This window comes from Sus scrofa, chromosome 5, assembly GCF_054392235.1.
Source record: "Sus scrofa isolate SSC_HxYL_T2T_F1_AM1 chromosome 5, Sscrofa_HxYL_maternal_Yorkshire_Landrace_v2.0, whole genome shotgun sequence".
Lineage (NCBI taxonomy): Eukaryota > Metazoa > Chordata > Mammalia > Artiodactyla > Suidae > Sus > Sus scrofa.
This window is the reverse complement of record NC_139387.1, coordinates 85,468,347-85,483,890: the sequence shown is the minus strand read 5'-3', so window position 1 is coordinate 85,483,890 and position 15,544 is coordinate 85,468,347. Positions and strand designations below refer to the sequence as shown.

The window sequence follows — 15,544 nt, the reverse complement described above, 5'->3', positions numbered from 1 at the left end:
TCCATGTGTTTGGGCACGTTTCCGACGGCTGGGATTCCAGCCCTGTCTTTGTATGTTACAGATTGTAAATCAATCGCAGGGGAAGCTTTTTTTGAGGGGGTCAGTGTATGGGAATTTCAGTCCCTCTGCCGCTGGAGGCTCCATGCAGTCTCGCTTGCCACCAGGCTATCTCCAGAGACAGTTTAGAAGGCTGCGGGCCCAGAAGACTTTCCGTTCATTAGAGTGGCTGACTGGGGCAGGGGCAGGACTGGAGCGGGTGGCACAGCGCAAAGAGCCGGAACAAGGGCGGGGGCCGGTGGCCCGGAGTGTCGGATGGTGCGCTAAGCTGGAGGCGCGCTCCCGGGCACTTGTTGGACTACGGTGTGTCTGTAAGCGGCTCCAGCTCGGACTGACTGTATATTTGTCCTAAATTTGCATGTACACACTTCCAAATCTGTCTTCTTTGCTGACCACTGCCTTAGTGCCCAATGGAATTAGCTAGGTGACTCTAAAATAACTTCCAAATTCTCCATCTGGTATTAGAGGTGCTCACTTAAGTGGCAGAGCGTTCTCCGTGCCGCAGCTTTCCTGGGAGGGAATGAATTCCGCAGTTTCTTGGGCCCAAATCTTACAGTCACTCCTCCTTCCCCCAAGGGGAGAGTCTTGGAGCGGCTGACTTTGCCCCCTGGCGCATCCCAGCTCTGTAACCCTCTCCCCTGGGTCAGCGGACCCAAAGACGTGACGTGGGGGAAACGCAGCCTGCGTGGACGTCAGGAATGTCAGAAACCTAGGGCTAGGGCGCGCCCCTCCTCCACATCTTTCCACGAGTTTGAGAAACATTGGCGGCGGAATCTTTGACCCACATCTGCATTTCACAGTCCTCGCCTCCGAAAGTGCCCCTCAGCTCGGAGGAGAGACCTCAATCCTCCTTTGTGAGGCTTGTTTGCGTTGGGAGATTGGCAGCGATGGCTTCCAGATGGGGCTGAAACGCTGCCCGTATTTATTTAAACTGGTTCCTTACGGAGACCTGTGAATCGGGCTCTGTGTGCGCTCGAGAAAAGCCCCATTCATGAGAGGCGAGGTCCGGTGGGTTCCCCTGGACTCCCCGACCCCCTCTCCCACAATGCCCCCCTGTGCCTGCCCGCCGCCACCTCCCGGGCTCCAACCCTGAGCAAGGAGGCTGAGAAGCAAAACAGTTCCCCGAAAGAGGTAACTTTTTAATTGGCCTGCTACAAAGAATCACTTATACTGCGCTGCGGTAATGAAGGGAACCCGATCAGGCGCGCGGGGATGCTATCGGCAGCCGTTTTTCCAACAGCAATTATGGTGGCGCTGGGCTCTTCCATCCACACCTAGGAGATCCGGTTACCGGGCTGGCTCCTTTCTGGGGCAGTCATTTAATCCCACTTTTCACCCTCCCGGTGTCTGTGGGCAAGCCGTGGCCAGAATCAAAGCCACAAAGAGTCACCAAACGGCTCTCACACCCAGCACTGCCGGGCCGGCCCATACGCCCCGCCTGCGCATCCAGGGGCGGCCCTTCGGAGGGAAATCCGATCCACATTCGGGGCGTACCCCCTTCTCCCAGCACTTTGCTCTCCTCCCCCTCGCCCCTTCCTCTAGAGTGAGGGTGGATTCTTAGTCGGGACTGGTGACCAATAACCTCTCCTCCCTCCCCATCGCTTGCTTTCTACAGCTCCACCCATTTTAACGGTGGGTGTGTCCCAGCAACATCTGTATAGACCCTCGGACCCCCCTACCCTCCCGTGATTATCTCGCCTAAAGGCTGAGTGGGATTTTTCTAGTGGAAAAGGAAAAGAGAAAGGTTTAGCTTTCAGCGCCTCTTTAAAGAGCAGGGGACAGGCGGCTTTCTTTCTCCGCCCACCTGGTTTGTGGCCCTTTCCTATTCTTCATCCCCTGCCGCCGCCAGTGCTTTGGGGATTTTGATGAGAAAAACAGCACTGGGCGCTCCCTAGCACGTGGTGCGGGCTCTGCAGTGCTTGGCGCTCTCCTGAGCGCTCTTGTCAGCACAGGCTTCGTTTGCAGGGTGAATTCCAGACGGCAGGGCACTCGTGGAGAGGGACTCGTCCATGCCATTCTTGGTCTGCGTTCTTGGAGGAGGCCAGGCACGGACTGGCTAATTTTAGCCGGCACCAGACAGTCAAAGCCCTCTTCTGTCCCCTGGACACGACCCCGCCCCCCCAAATTGGGCTTTGGTTTTTAGGTGGAAGCGAGGTCTCTCCTTTCAGAAAGGGCTACAGCTGGAGGTCAAGGCAGGCAGACGGGAGGGGTTCTTTGGCCCTCCTTGCCTCCTAGGGCATTTTATTAGCATCCTTGGGTCCAAAGCGGTGTTATTTGAATGGGCCTCTCCCCCTTCCCCAACTGGTTCTAATCTGCTGATTTAAAGCATGGGACAAGATCCTGATTCTAATAGCTCCTCCTTCCACCCCCACTCCCACCCCCATATGTGCATATCCTCTTTTGGAGCCTGGCTGTTTGATTTATAGAGTCTAATTTTTGTGAGGAGAATTTTCCACATGCCTTCTGAATTTTAGCTGTCAGTTGTACGTAGCAAATCCCTTAATTCCTAGAGGATGGCAGAAAAAAGCCGGCCCCTGTTCCTGTGCTGGGGGAGAAGGGGTGTCTCCCCCTTTCCCCCCCTTCCTCTATCTTGACAGTCCCCGAGTTCGCATTCAGAGGCTCATCTCAACCCAATCTAACTTGCCCCCGACCCCCACATCCTGGGGCACAGTCGGCCTGCTCACCTTCCCTGCTGGGTCAGGACGTTCGCTGGTGAATAGACAGCAGAGGGCAAGGCGCACAGCACATAGCCGTTGACTACACGGAAGCATGGGTGATGTCTCAAGGGGAACAGCGCTGGAGTTCTCTCTATTCCAGCGGCCCCAGTCCCCATTCTTCAGCCTTTGAATGATGTCAAGTTGACGTGCATCCTCTTTCTCTTTTTCTCTTCTGGCTCCTCACCCCCGCCTTCCCTTGGCTCTCTGCTTCCCCCGCCCCCACCCCTGGTGCAGAGAAGGCTGGCAGCTGCGTGCAGGATGGGCAGAGGTATAATGATAAGGATGTGTGGAAGCCCGAGCCCTGCCGGATCTGTGTCTGTGACACTGGGACTGTCCTCTGCGACGACATAATCTGTGAAGACCTGAAAGACTGCCTCAGCCCCGAGACCCCCTTCGGAGAGTGCTGCCCCATCTGCTCCACCGACCTCGCCACTGCCAGTGGTTGTAATTTATTTATTTCCTATTCCACATAAATAAATTACTTGCCAGGGCAGCAAATGCCCTGCCATGGATGCCGGTCACCTCCGTGAAGCCGAGGCCCTGGTTATCCATGGCACCCCAGCAGCTGAGGCTGAAAGGAAAGGCCGCTTCTCGCTTGCAGGTTGAGACTAAGGGAGCCTGATGCGCTTAGAGGGGTCCCTCCTCCCCTAAGACCTCCAAAAAATAGGCTTCCAAGAGCTGGAGCATCCTGTCTGGAACCACCTCTGCAAATGACCAGAGCCACCGTGTCATTCTGGCCAAACCAGCTCTATTCTCCTCTGTTACCCACACCCGTAGGGGGCCTCCAGGTCCAGGGCCTTCAGAGCGGAGAAGCCTCTGCTGGTTTGAAACCTTTGAAATACAGAACATGGGGCGGCGGCGGTGGCGGCGGAGGTGGGGGGGCAAGTTTCCTTTTGTTTTGGCCTCTGTTGGAGGCAAGTTACTAGGAGGAGGAGGCATGGAGGAAAAGGGTGGAGATGGGGCCACCTCCGCTCTGCTGGGTTGTTGTTAACTCCCAGCTGGCATAGGGGCTGGCAGCACTCCAGCATGGACCCTGTCCCCCTGTAGTGTGGGTGGTGACACATGTCTAAGCCTCTTGGGGACCCTCACTGTTCCCTTCCTGCTCAAAGAGAGAAGACAGTTGAAAGGGAAGCGAGCAGTGGCCTTTCCTTCAGCCCCCCGCTCCCCCCACTACAAAGCTGCTTGGGGAAGCTGCCTTTATGGGCCAGATTCCCCAGCTGGTTTCTGGGGGGGCCGAGTTGACAGCCTTTACTCCTCCGCTGCTACAAAGGGGGAGGGGGTTCTGACGGGGGTGGCACTGGCCCCCACACTCTCTGTAACTCCTGTGCTCTGCTGTTTTTCTGTGCTTGCTTCTCGGAGACCCAGCTTGAATGTAAGACCTTCCTAACTACCTACCTCTTTTTCTGGGGTGGAGAAGGGGAGGAGGTGGGGAGCTTGGGCTCTGGGAAGGGCTTCTTCCCCTGTGGGGAAGAGGAGAGACTGACTCTCTCAGGTTCAAGTGCTTTCTTTCTTGGTGGCTGATTAGATCTTGAGTTCTTCATTTTCTCTTTGTAGCCCCGCCCCCCATTATTTTGCATGCTGACAGCTTTTTGAATAACAAAGTCTGGGTCATCTCTGTTCCTCACGGGACCTCAGCGACTCCAGGACCCTAACACCCTCAACAGAGGGGTTCAGCGGAGTAACAGGAAGCTGCCTCCTTCCCCGGTTGTGTCCCTTTCTTTGTTTGAGCCCTTGAAGTGTGCTTGAGTGACAAGAAGTTGTACTCACCCATCTCACAAATCTTACCTTCTCCTTCTCTGTTTTTTCCCATTTGCAGGGCAACTGGGACCAAAGGTGAGGATTCTTGTTGTTGTTTGCTTTTTCTTTTGCCTTTATATTTCCTTCTTCAGAAGCAATACTATGCTCATCTAGTCTGTGGTTTTCGACATCAACGCAGATCAAGGCCACCTCGATGCAGGGGCTGCTGAGCAGGGTTTTGTGCTTGGGGCTTGGTGGGCTTACTTGGTTCAGTCCTGACAGTGTTTCATATTTCAGGGACAGAAAGGAGAACCTGGAGACATCAAAGATGTAAGTCCGAATTATATACCCGTGGAGCATCTGTTACTCTCCCTGGGTCTTTTCCTTGTGGTCCCCTCTAACTTGCCACCCTGGGGGGGGGGTGTGTCTCTTTTACAGATTGTAGGACCCAAAGGACCTCCTGGGCCTCAGGTAAGAGCAGGAGACGTTTCTTCCACCATGCCTTCCTTGAGTTACTGATCTGCAGGCCCATGGTCTTGCTGTCATCTCAACATTTTCTTCATGTTCAGGGACCTGCAGGTGAACAAGGACCCAGAGGTGATCGTGGTGACAAAGGTGAAAAAGTAAGTAGAGAATGTAAGAATGCTCCCTGACCCTGGTGGACACCCAGGCTCTCCAAGCCCCCTCCCCCAGATGCCCAACCACCTCCTCAAGGGCAGCCTATGGACAGATGGGTCTTGCCCAAACACTGCTTCACATTGGGGCCTCTTTCTCTTTCTTCCAAGGGTGCTCCTGGACCTCGTGGCAGAGATGGAGAGCCTGGGACCCCTGGAAATCCTGGGCCCCCTGGTCCTCCTGGTCCCCCTGGTCCCCCTGGCCTTGGTGGAGTAAGTATCCTTGTGTCCCCCCTTCCTTCAGGCTGTCCCCCCCAGAAGCGTGGCTTCTAAATTACTACTCACACTTACCTGGCTGGCTCCCAGGGCCGCCAGCCGTGTGAGCACAGCCTGTCCTTGGGCTTCTCCCCCAGGCCTATAATTTGGTAGAAACACAAGTAGGCATGAGACTGGGGCGCTAAGGGACTTTTTTCACTCACTGGGGTTCTGCAAAGAAAGTCTTCAGTTACCTGGCTTCCTGGCATCTCTACTGTGTGGCTGATTCTTGGGAGTGGGTGTGGGGTTAGGGGAAGGATGACTAGGCACTTAGAGTTCCCTGGAAGAAGAGTGACCACTGTCCTTGGAAAACACTGAGTTTTCATCTTTGCCAAGTACATTCCAAGCCACTCTTTATTCTCATGAAAGAGCCCCTGTGAGTGGAGGTGTGTGGCTAAAGTCATTTTTGGAATCAAACCAAACAACAAATTATATTATTGCCCAGTTTTTGCAGGTTTGCCATCTTGATGTTTGCTATGATGTAAATTTTTAAACTCAAATGGCCCCAGATGCCTTATTTCATCCCCTGCTAAAATACTTCAGGACTGTTGATTTTAGTCTTTTTGCAGGGCAGTAAAGTCTTAGAAAAGAAAAAAAAAAAACAACCTTTAAAAGTGATATTTTTTAGTTAGGTTTCTCAATTTATATTAAATAATGTACCTCGTATTTTAGAATTTAGGAAAAACCTTACAGAGTTAAATGCAAGCAGTGGGTACTCTTCCCAATAACACTTCATCTCCCAGGGAAGTGATTATGCCACTGTCATCTAATAACCCATTTCCCAAACTATTTTTCAGGAATCATTAGTAATTTTGCTCAATGCTAGGTTAGTTTCCAACAATTAGAGTTTATCTAAATAGAGTTGGGGGTTTTTTTTTGTTTGTTTGTTTGTTTCTATCCAGATATGGCTTACCTAGTCGAGTAGGAGAAACATAGGGCCTCTCAAGCTTTTCATGTGGTTGGGTTTATTTGCAGAACTTCGCTGCCCAGATGGCTGGAGGATTCGATGAGAAGGCTGGTGGCGCCCAGATGGGAGTCATGCAGGGACCAATGGTAAGAAGAGACGCCAGTTCTTTGCAGCCAAAATGGCAGGAGGTGGCCCTGAGCAGAGCCAGAGACTCTGACAATCTCACTTGATAGATAATTGCTGAGAGCAGCTCGTCCCCATCAGTTACATAACCTCCCATTTAGCTAGCCCAAAGCATTTGGTTTTTAATGGTGACGGATGCCAGTTTTAATGATGCGCTGGAGTGACTAAGAAGAATGAGGGTGGAGAGAAGCATATAGGCTGATCTGTTAGAAGGCCAGTTGCTATTGCTCTTGGAATGAGAACTGAAGAATGCAGACAGCAGCCACTGTTCTCCAGCATCCACAAGACTTCCAGCAGGAAATCTCAGCCCTGCAGCTCCCACTTGGCACATGCTAAATGAAACTCAGACTTTAGTAAACATGGCTGCTGTCCAGGAGAAAGCCAGGCCAGCTTCTCCATCCAAATGGTACCTATCAATAAAAATAGATTGTTGCGCGGGGAGCGGGAAATGAGAGGGAGCAGCGGTGGCAGGCCCCCTGCCCAGAGAGTCACTCCTTGTCCATTGTCTGGGCTGTGAGCTGGGAGGAGGTGGCACCCTGGAGGCGGAGGGGGAGGCATTTCCAGTAAATGCCCTCATTTTCTGTCCCAATGCAGGGCCCCATGGGACCTCGGGGACCTCCAGGCCCTGCTGGTGCTCCCGTAAGTACTGGGTCTTTGCTCTCGGGAGCTGGAGACAACAGATGCTTTCAAGCGCCCTGATATAGCTTGTGGGGGTCAACTGGGTGTCCTCACTTCACTTTTTAGGGACCTCAAGGATTTCAAGGCAACCCTGGAGAGCCTGGAGAGCCTGGCGTGTCGGTGAGTACCAGCCGGGGCCCTGCCCTCCTCCACGGGGGCTTCCCGCATGTACCGCTCAGACGCCAGTCCTTTCACCTCCCTGGCTCTGCCTGGCTCTTTCCCACAGTGGAGGGCCCAGAGGAAACCCAGACGTCCCCTCTTAGCTCTGGGAGAGCTCTGACAGAGACCCAAATGTGACAAGGACCACCCGGAACTCTATCACCTCCGTCCTCTTTCTGGGTCACCCCTGGCCCGTGCTGTCCGCGGCCTCCCTCTGTGATCCGCTCTGTACCTCTGCTCTCTCTCGGCACAAAGTGGGTTCTTTCATCTTTTATTCCTTAGAAGATAACTCGCTTCCAAAAGCAACAGTCCCAAAGTTTTGTCCATTGATTGATGTTTTCCCTCTCCAACACTCTCTTTTTAAAAAAGTTTTTTTAAATTAAAATATAATTGATTTATAATGTTGCCCCAATTCTTTTTCTTCTTCTTCTTCTCTTTTTTTTTTTTTTTTTTTTTTTTTTTGGCCATGCCTGTGGCATGTGGAAGTTCCCAGGCTAGGGATCGAACCATTGCCACAGCAGTGACCTGAGCCACAGCAGTGACAGTGCCAGATCCTTAACCGCTTGGCCACTAGGAAACTCCTTGCTTAAACTCTCTTCTTTTGTTTGTAGGGTCCCATGGGTCCCCGAGGTCCTCCTGGCCCCCCTGGAAAACCTGGTGATGATGTGAGTACACCTGAGAAGTCCAACACGTGGCCGCCGCACTTGAAGGGCCCTGGAGAGGGGGTGCTGGGCAGTGATGCAGAGGCACCCTTGGGGCGGCCCGGGGTGCAGGCATCCTAGGGGTGCAGACTCGGACTCTGCCTACTGTCCACATTGCCACCAGCAACTTAGCTTGCAAGTGCCCTGGGGAGGGCTTTGGACCCACTGGGAAGGGACCTCATTAAAACATCATTAGCTCCAGGAAGGGAAAGTGAGACATGAGAGAAGGGAGAGGGAAACACAAGGGGAAAGATGTAGAGAAGGAAAAACAAACCCTCAGGCGGCCCAACGTTATCTTAATTGTAAATGCGTTAGGAAAAGCTCAGCCCAAAGTCAGGATGTCTGCAAGGGATGCAAACGAAGGGAAGCGACAAGAGTTGGCACTTGAGCTATTGTGAGTCATGAGACAGTGGACGTGTCTCCAGGTTAGGGAGCAGAAGGCGGGTCAGCAGCGCCTCCGAGAGGAGGGAGGGAGCCCACCAGCAAAGGCTGGAGGCCATGGGGACGGAGGCAGCTGACCCAGGAAAGGCACTGGGGGGGTCAGGGATCTGAGGGAGGTGGGGCAGCTGAGGAAGCAGGCGTGAAAAGGCATGGCAGGTGGAAGAGGAGAGACGCCCCTCTGCTGTGCTAACGTGTCTTCTGGGGAAGCTGAGGTATGTCTCTCTCCCTGCAGGGTGAAGCTGGAAAGCCTGGAAAATCTGGCGAGAGAGGCCCTCCTGGCCCTCAGGTAAAGCTCCGCCTTTCCCAGCCTCAGACTCCTTCCCAGGGGCTCCCTCTTTGTAGCCACAGCTGTGGTCTCCTACCAGCTCTCCCTTCGCTCCCTCCTCAAATTCCAACAGTCCCCACTCCCTCCTGCCTTCATGCTGATGACCAGGTCTCCTAGTGCAGGCCCTGGGAGGCTGGCAGCTGTTTATAGAGCTACTTTGCTCAAGATGGGGCGAGGCACAGGGAGGGCGATTCTGGGATGAACTGATGGTCCCAGTGCAGGGCTTCCACTGCTCCCGGGCAGCCTAGGGACCTGGCTCCCAAAGCTCTCCAGCAGCCCAGGGTAGCTTTGACTCGGGTCTGCTCGGTGCCCTGAACATCTCTTTGGATTGCAGGGTGCTCGCGGCTTCCCAGGAACCCCAGGCCTTCCTGGTGTCAAAGGTCACAGAGTAAGTATCCCGGGCGAGGGTGTTGGAAGGAGGGGAATGACCAAGGGGGAGAAAGGCTTTTGGGGACCTGAATCTTCCTCTTCGGCATCCCCGGAAGTGTGACTGGATGTCTTCTCTTGTCCCGTAGGGTTACCCAGGTCTAGATGGTGCTAAGGGAGAAGCTGGTGCTCCAGGCGTGAAGGTAAGGGCCAGAAAGCCTATGGGGATGGGGGACGAATGACGAGGAAATGCCCTTGAACTGGTGGCGTGAGGACGTCCAAAGAGTTTGGGTTAGGAATGACCAGCGCTGCATCCTAATGGATAAACAGCCAGTCTGGAAGGCTCTGGAAATTGTCCCTCACAGAACTATAGCCTGGGGGCATCAGTGCTAGCTGAAATAACCAGAGCTTTCAGCTTCTTCCACGGGAGTTGTCTGGGGCTTGGCCGCGGGGCCCTAGTCACTGACCCTCGGCATCTCTTTTCCAGGGTGAGAGTGGTTCCCCAGGAGAGAATGGTTCTCCAGGCCCAATGGTGAGTATGAGCATCCCCCCAGGGGGTGGTGGTGGGGCTCCAGACATTCTTCAGGCACCTTCTAAAACCTGGCAGATGGTGCCACTGTAAATGCCACTGCTCCCTTTGTGCAAAGTAGATATTCAATTTTGTAGGTTGATCTGATGATGAGCAAAAAGCCAAATGTGTCAACTAGATGATTTGCTCAAGGTTCCCCAACACTTCCTCGAAAGAGTCCTGTTAACACTCTTAAGGCGATGCTTCAATGTATACAACTATTTTCAACATTTAGGGGGGTTCATCTATCACAAGAAGCAAGATGGGCCTATACAAGGCTCCTGATAGGTAACAACAGGAGCATGTGTTGTGCCCTGGGGCAGAAAGACCTTTGGGGTGATGCAAGGCCTCCTGATGAGTGAGGAAGGTGGGATCAGGGGCATCCACACCTTTGCCTCCTGGGCATGCATGCCCCCTCCCCTCCGGTGTCTGGGAAGGGCCCGCAGGTTAAGTGATGGCTGCAGAGTGTTGTTGAACCAGCTCATGCCTGTGTCGTTCTGGGGTGTGTTCCAGGGTCCCCGCGGCCTGCCTGGTGAGAGAGGACGGACTGGCCCTGCTGGCGCTGCGGTGAGTAATTGACAAGACCCAGAGCCAGGACTTTTGAGTTTACAAGGCACTTGTATTTGGCTTATTTCGCCCGACCCTCAAAACAACCCTGAGAGGCGAAGACTGTGTCATCTTTCCACGAGGATTCGCTCTCGGCACGCTGGCCACAAATTCCCGGGCTGGGTCTGCTCTAGTCCGAGGACTGGGAGCGGGCTGTGGGAGGGCTGGCTGGTGAGGGCCGGAGTCTCCTTAACCAGTCTGATGATTCAGATAACCCCCTCGGCAGCTCCACCCACATCCCAGTCAATCCCATTTGAACTGATGCTCTTTTTTATTCTTTCTGGCTGCTCAGATGCTGCTCTAGAAAAGTAGAAGAGTTAGCGTCCACTTTGTGTCCTTGACATTGCTGCTTCGCTGGTGACTCTGACACACCAGTGGCTGCCGCTTTAAGGGCACGTCCTCTGTTTAATAACTAAGGTGCTTTGTCTCATCTAATCTTCCCTCACATCCTCTGAGATTCTCTGGTTCTCCCCATCTGAGAGAAGAAGCTGAGGCACGGAAAGGTTGAGTAGCTTAAGAAACAATGCGTTGTAGCCTCGGACTCTGGTGGCTGCTTGTTAATGGGGGAAGTCAAGAGTGGGATTTGCAGGGATGGGGATGCAGGCGTTTAGCTCTCATCCCTTAGCAAGAAAGAGCCCTTGGGGGGGGTGGCGCCTGGCCAGGCGAGTGATATGATGAAAGCTGCGTTGAAGAAAGATTAACTCGCTGTTGATTTTGTGCCCCACCCACCCACCCAGGCTCTGAGGCCCCTCCTCACGGGTCCTTGAGGGCCAGCCAAAGTAAATCAATGTCACTCCGTGGCACTGCTTTCCAGATAATGTATCTGTTTTGGCAGAAATTTCCCTCAAAAGCAGATCAGTGGAATAACAAGCAGCCTCGACCCCCGTTTGTCAGCCAGAGCTGCTGAAGTGTCCCAGGGTCCCTTTGTGTGAGGGGATTAGGGGGCTCTGGGCCTGCCAAGAAACACTGTGATTTCTGCAGATCCTCAAGACCTGGCTTGTGGCTTTTGGGCCAGGCTTGGAGCCATGGTGGCCACACCCCGTGAGGGGTACAGATGGGCTGCACCTCTGTTCCCCTACTTTCCTGGGCACAGGAGACCTTGCTTCTTGCTTCTCCTTGCTGGTTCTATCCCCACGGTAGTCAGGCTGGCAGGGCGGGCACAGGATTGGCAGGAGCACACTGAAAATGTCACGTAGTTCCAAGTGCAGGCCTGGTGTCAAGGCTGGACCTGGGATGGGGGCTGGGTGGGCCTCTGCCTGCAGTGGTCATGTGCCACCCCCCTTCTTGGGCCAGATGGTGCCCACTCCCCAGCCTTGCTGCCAGGGGAGCCCTGGATGCCAGCCAGCCCGCATAGCCAGCCTGGGCCTCTCCTCTGGCCAACCCCTGGAGGGAGGGTACTTCTCGAAGTGGCCAGGCTGGTCTAGAAGGGGCTCTGGCCAATGCTTTATGTTCCCTCTGACATTTTGTTCTGTTAAGTCTTCTCCTGCTTCCCTGTTTAACGCCAACCTGGAGAGTCTCAGTCAGGGGAAACGGACCACTGCCAGGAGGAAGATCTGACTCTTATTTAAAACAGGAGCTCCCCCTAAAGCATCCTTCTTCAGCCTCCGAGGAGAGGCAGAGGCAGGCAGGCGGGGCTCAGCTCAGGAAGAGTCACCCCCTGGCCTGCTCCGTCCCCTCCAAAGACCTGGTACCTTGGTGCCTTGGTGCCAGGCCCAGCTTTACCTAGCTGAACGGTGCCCTGGGCCCTGGGGGGCCTTGAGAGAGAGACTGGAGGTGCTCACCACAAACCCCGGATGGGGTGGGGGGAGCCCTCAAAGAGCAAATCCTACATAGGAAGAGCCGGCAGCCTTGGTGTCCTGGGGGCCCAAGCTCAGATGTGGTCCTGGGGCTAATCCCGGTGCCCTGTCCCCATCACACAGCTTCTTTCCGGGATGGGGGCAGACATCCTGCTGCTTCTCTGTTTTCCTTTGGAGCAGGTTGTCTTGTGGGTTGAGAGTGGGATTCGGGGTGCAGATGCTGGAGTTAACCAAGCCTTAACCAAGGAGGTTAATGAGCCCTGAAAGTGCTTTCCTCTGTGACAGGCAGGAAGAACCAAGTCGGGATTGCTGGTTGGCTACTTCATTTCCCTCTGGCCCATTTCACTGAGTCCTTAAATGCTAATTTGGCCTTGAAGTTGGAGATATTTGGGGTCTAAATGGGAGTTTAAGAAACAATGGAACCGGAGTTCCTACTGTGGCGCCATGGATTAAGAATCCTACTGCAGTGGTTCGGGTCACTGCAGAAGCTCAGGTTCCATCCCTGGCCTGGCTCAGTGGGTTAAAGGACCTAGTGTTGCCGCAGCTGTGGCATAGGTAGCAGCTATGCTCAGATTCAATCCCTGGCCTGGGAAATTCCATATACCACGGGGGCGACGGTAAAAATTTTAAAAAAAAGAAAAAAGAAAAAGGAAGAAAGAAACAATGCACTGGATGGGAAACGACCCAAGCTGTGTTACGGGGAGAACAGGCCCATTGCTTGCTTGGTTCTCAAAGCCCCCACGGAGGGTCCTGGGGCTGCTTCCTCCCGCAGCTCACACCTCTCCAGCCTCCTGCTCAGCCCAGGGCCCCGTGTGGATAGGCCGGGCAGGGAGGGACTGGACCGGAGGACACGTCTCACCAGGCTGCTTCCTTCTCGCTCACAGGGTGCCCGGGGCAACGACGGTCAACCAGGCCCTGCAGGGCCTCCGGTAAGTTCACTTTGTCGTGGGGCGTTTTACCTGAGTCCCCGTCAGCAGCCCCGTGAAGCTGCAGCATTTGCTCAGTACCCACGCGGTGCTCTGGCTCCTCCTGGGAAGGGGAAGGAATAATTTGTCGCTACTCTGAGAACATGCTGATGTCGAGCCTCGAAGCAATGCTTCCTTTTTCTTGGCCACCCTCTCGGCAGATTTTTTTTTTTTTTTTTTTTTTTTTTGAGGAGAGATGTAGAGGGAGGTGAAAGAGTCACCCGCTTCTCACTGTGGACATAGTCAGAAACATGCTTTGCCTTATGAAGCCAGGCTTGGAGACACGGGCAGTGGGGATAGTTTTCATCCAGGGATGTTCAGTTACAATGGAGGTAGCACAAGATCCAGCACAAAGGTGGGAAGGCATGTGTGGTGTGGGGGTGGCTCACTTTAGAGGCTGGAGAGAGGCATTCACCTCTCCACCCGCATCTTTCTTCCAGGGTCCCGTGGGTCCTGCTGGCGGTCCTGGCTTCCCTGGTGCTCCCGGTGCCAAGGTGCGTGTCCTGCCCTCTCCCTATAACCCTGGCTGCTGGCCCCTACCCCACGATGCCCCTCCCCTTCCGAGGTGTGCCCCGCTCCCCCTGCTGCTGCTCTTCACGGAGGCAAAGAACAAGCTAGGCATTTCATGGAGTCACCAGCTAGAAGGGAAAGGAAGGTGGAATGATAAAAAAAAGCTGGAGGTGCACTTACAGCTTCAGAGTGGGGAACAGCCAAAGATGGGGAGACAGCCAAGCCCTGAGAGGGAGCAGAAGACCAGGAGCTGAAGGACAGAAGGCAAAAGCTCAGCTGACTTTAGACCCGGCAGGGAGTTGGAGGGAAGCAGGCTTGGAGATGGTTCCAGGCTTCCTCTCACCCCTGCTTCATTTGGGAGGCCTGGCTCTTCCATGCCGTGTTAATAGAGTTCTTCCGAGGATTAAGAGAGGCCAGCGGGAGGTCAGCCAGTTCAGGGAAAGGCCCCTGTGCCTGTGGCCCAGGAGGGATTCCAACGCGGTGTGTCCCTGGGAATTCTCTCCCGGTGCCGCCAGGACATGAATAAGGAGCCTCCATGTGGTCACTGGCATCAGGTTGCTTTTCCCCTCCGGGGAGGGGGGGTGGGTTCCCATGGCAACCAGACAGTGTCTGAGGCCCCAGGAGCCGGGTGAAGGAGACCCATTGTGAAGAGGGATGGCGGAAGGTGAGGGGGCCTGACCCCTAGAAAATAATAATTACAAAAGTGAAGCAAGAATGTTCTGAAAAGAAACCTGAGGAGCCTCTGCCCTCCCTCCAGGTCAGCAGTCCTCCCCGGGGACTTCACCGTCCAGAGAGCCCACATCGCAGCCAGTTGTAACTTTCAGGAAAAAATGAAAGGAAAAGCAGAGGCCATTTTGGGAAAAGCAGAGGCGGGGCGCTGGTCCCGGCTTGCTTTTGCCTGGCTTTCTGGCGTCCTTCAGGCAGGCTTGGGCCAGAGCCTGGTTCACACATCAGCCAGATAAAAGCCAAGTGGTGCCCTGAGCTGAGATGTTTGAGGGCCTCAGTGAAAGAGGAAATAGGTGGGGAAGGGGAGGTAGAGATGCCTGCCCATCTCAGCCAGCCATTCTTTATCCCGTGATGTTGGGCTGGCAGGATCACCCAGCTCCAGCTTTTCTGATGGGTGTCGATGGGCCCAGCATGACGCCCGGGCTGTGGCAGGAAACCGTGTATTCACTGGTCATGGTCACAGTCTGGCGGGAAGATGGAGAGTAGAGTGGGTGAGGCAGGAAGTCACCAGAGCTGCAGGCTCAGCCAGGCGGCCCACGTGGGAACACGGGTGGGACCCCGAGTGCTCACATGCCAGGGGCACAGGTGCAGGACCAGGCTTTGTGGTGCATGCGTATAGCTTGTCCTGAACTGTTGCTGGCCCTTGAGAGATCTCTGTCACCGTGACCTGTCCTCACTCCATTCCTCCCTGTCTCTTCTCAGGGTGAAGCTGGCCCCACTGGTGCTCGAGGTCCTGAAGGCGCCCAAGGTCCTCGAGGTGAACCTGGAAATCCTGGGTCCCCTGGGCCAGCTGGTGCCTCTGTAAGTGTAGTTTTTCTTTGGCCTGAAGGGTCTGGGGTCTGAGGCCTTGGCACACTTGACCCTGTGCCTAGCTAGGAGGAAAACAGCGCCCCAATCATCAAACCTTCTTTCCAGCTCAATGCCTGCCACCCCCACCCCTGTCTCTAGAGACATCGCCCTCCATCACCCGGCCTCCCCTTGAAATGTCCAGCGGGGCCATACCTGGAATGGGCTGCTGCTGGCCTACCCCTGAACCTGCGGCCTGGGACGGCTGGAAGGTGGCTGGTGTTTATTCTTTGCTGCTTGTTTTATAATGACACTGTCTCCTTTTTCAGGGTAACCCTGGAACTGATGGAATTCCTGGAGCTAAAGGATCTGCTGTGAGTTCTGCCC

General features: G+C 54.5%; 1 protein-coding gene and 1 long non-coding RNA gene across 6 annotated transcripts in view; one reads left to right on the top strand and one right to left on the bottom strand.

Moving 5' to 3' along the window:
• The window catches only part of COL2A1 (collagen type II alpha 1 chain), a 30,727-nt gene that overhangs the window by 1,531 nt on the left and 13,652 nt on the right, over window positions 1–15,544 (top strand). The window contains exons 2-20 of one of the 5 annotated variants that reach the window (XM_021092611.2): window positions 3,009–3,215; window positions 4,591–4,607; window positions 4,809–4,841; window positions 4,950–4,982; window positions 5,081–5,134; window positions 5,297–5,398; window positions 6,416–6,493; window positions 7,125–7,169; window positions 7,275–7,328; window positions 7,979–8,032; window positions 8,742–8,795; window positions 9,169–9,222; window positions 9,350–9,403; window positions 9,688–9,732; window positions 10,282–10,335; window positions 13,055–13,099; window positions 13,576–13,629; window positions 15,074–15,172; window positions 15,487–15,531. In XM_021092611.2, the coding sequence (XP_020948270.2) occupies window positions 3,009–3,215; window positions 4,591–4,607; window positions 4,809–4,841; window positions 4,950–4,982; window positions 5,081–5,134; window positions 5,297–5,398; window positions 6,416–6,493; window positions 7,125–7,169; window positions 7,275–7,328; window positions 7,979–8,032; window positions 8,742–8,795; window positions 9,169–9,222; window positions 9,350–9,403; window positions 9,688–9,732; window positions 10,282–10,335; window positions 13,055–13,099; window positions 13,576–13,629; window positions 15,074–15,172; window positions 15,487–15,531 (1,181 nt within the window). Of the gene's footprint in view, window positions 1–3,008; window positions 4,147–4,445; window positions 4,479–4,590; window positions 4,608–4,808; window positions 4,842–4,949; window positions 4,983–5,080; window positions 5,135–5,296; window positions 5,399–6,415; window positions 6,494–7,124; window positions 7,170–7,274; window positions 7,329–7,978; window positions 8,033–8,741; window positions 8,796–9,168; window positions 9,223–9,349; window positions 9,404–9,687; window positions 9,733–10,281; window positions 10,336–13,054; window positions 13,100–13,575; window positions 13,630–15,073; window positions 15,173–15,486; window positions 15,532–15,544 lie in introns of those variants that run through there. The other 4 variants (XM_085025226.1, XM_085025228.1, XM_085025229.1 and 1 more) reach the window with 4 other exon arrangements.
• LOC110260776 (uncharacterized) lies at window positions 13,764–15,499 on the bottom strand. The gene is made up of 3 exons (XR_014845492.1): window positions 15,374–15,499; window positions 14,942–15,243; window positions 13,764–14,835 (listed from the first exon to the last, which is right to left on the bottom strand). It is a non-coding gene; the product is annotated as an uncharacterized LOC110260776 (long non-coding RNA).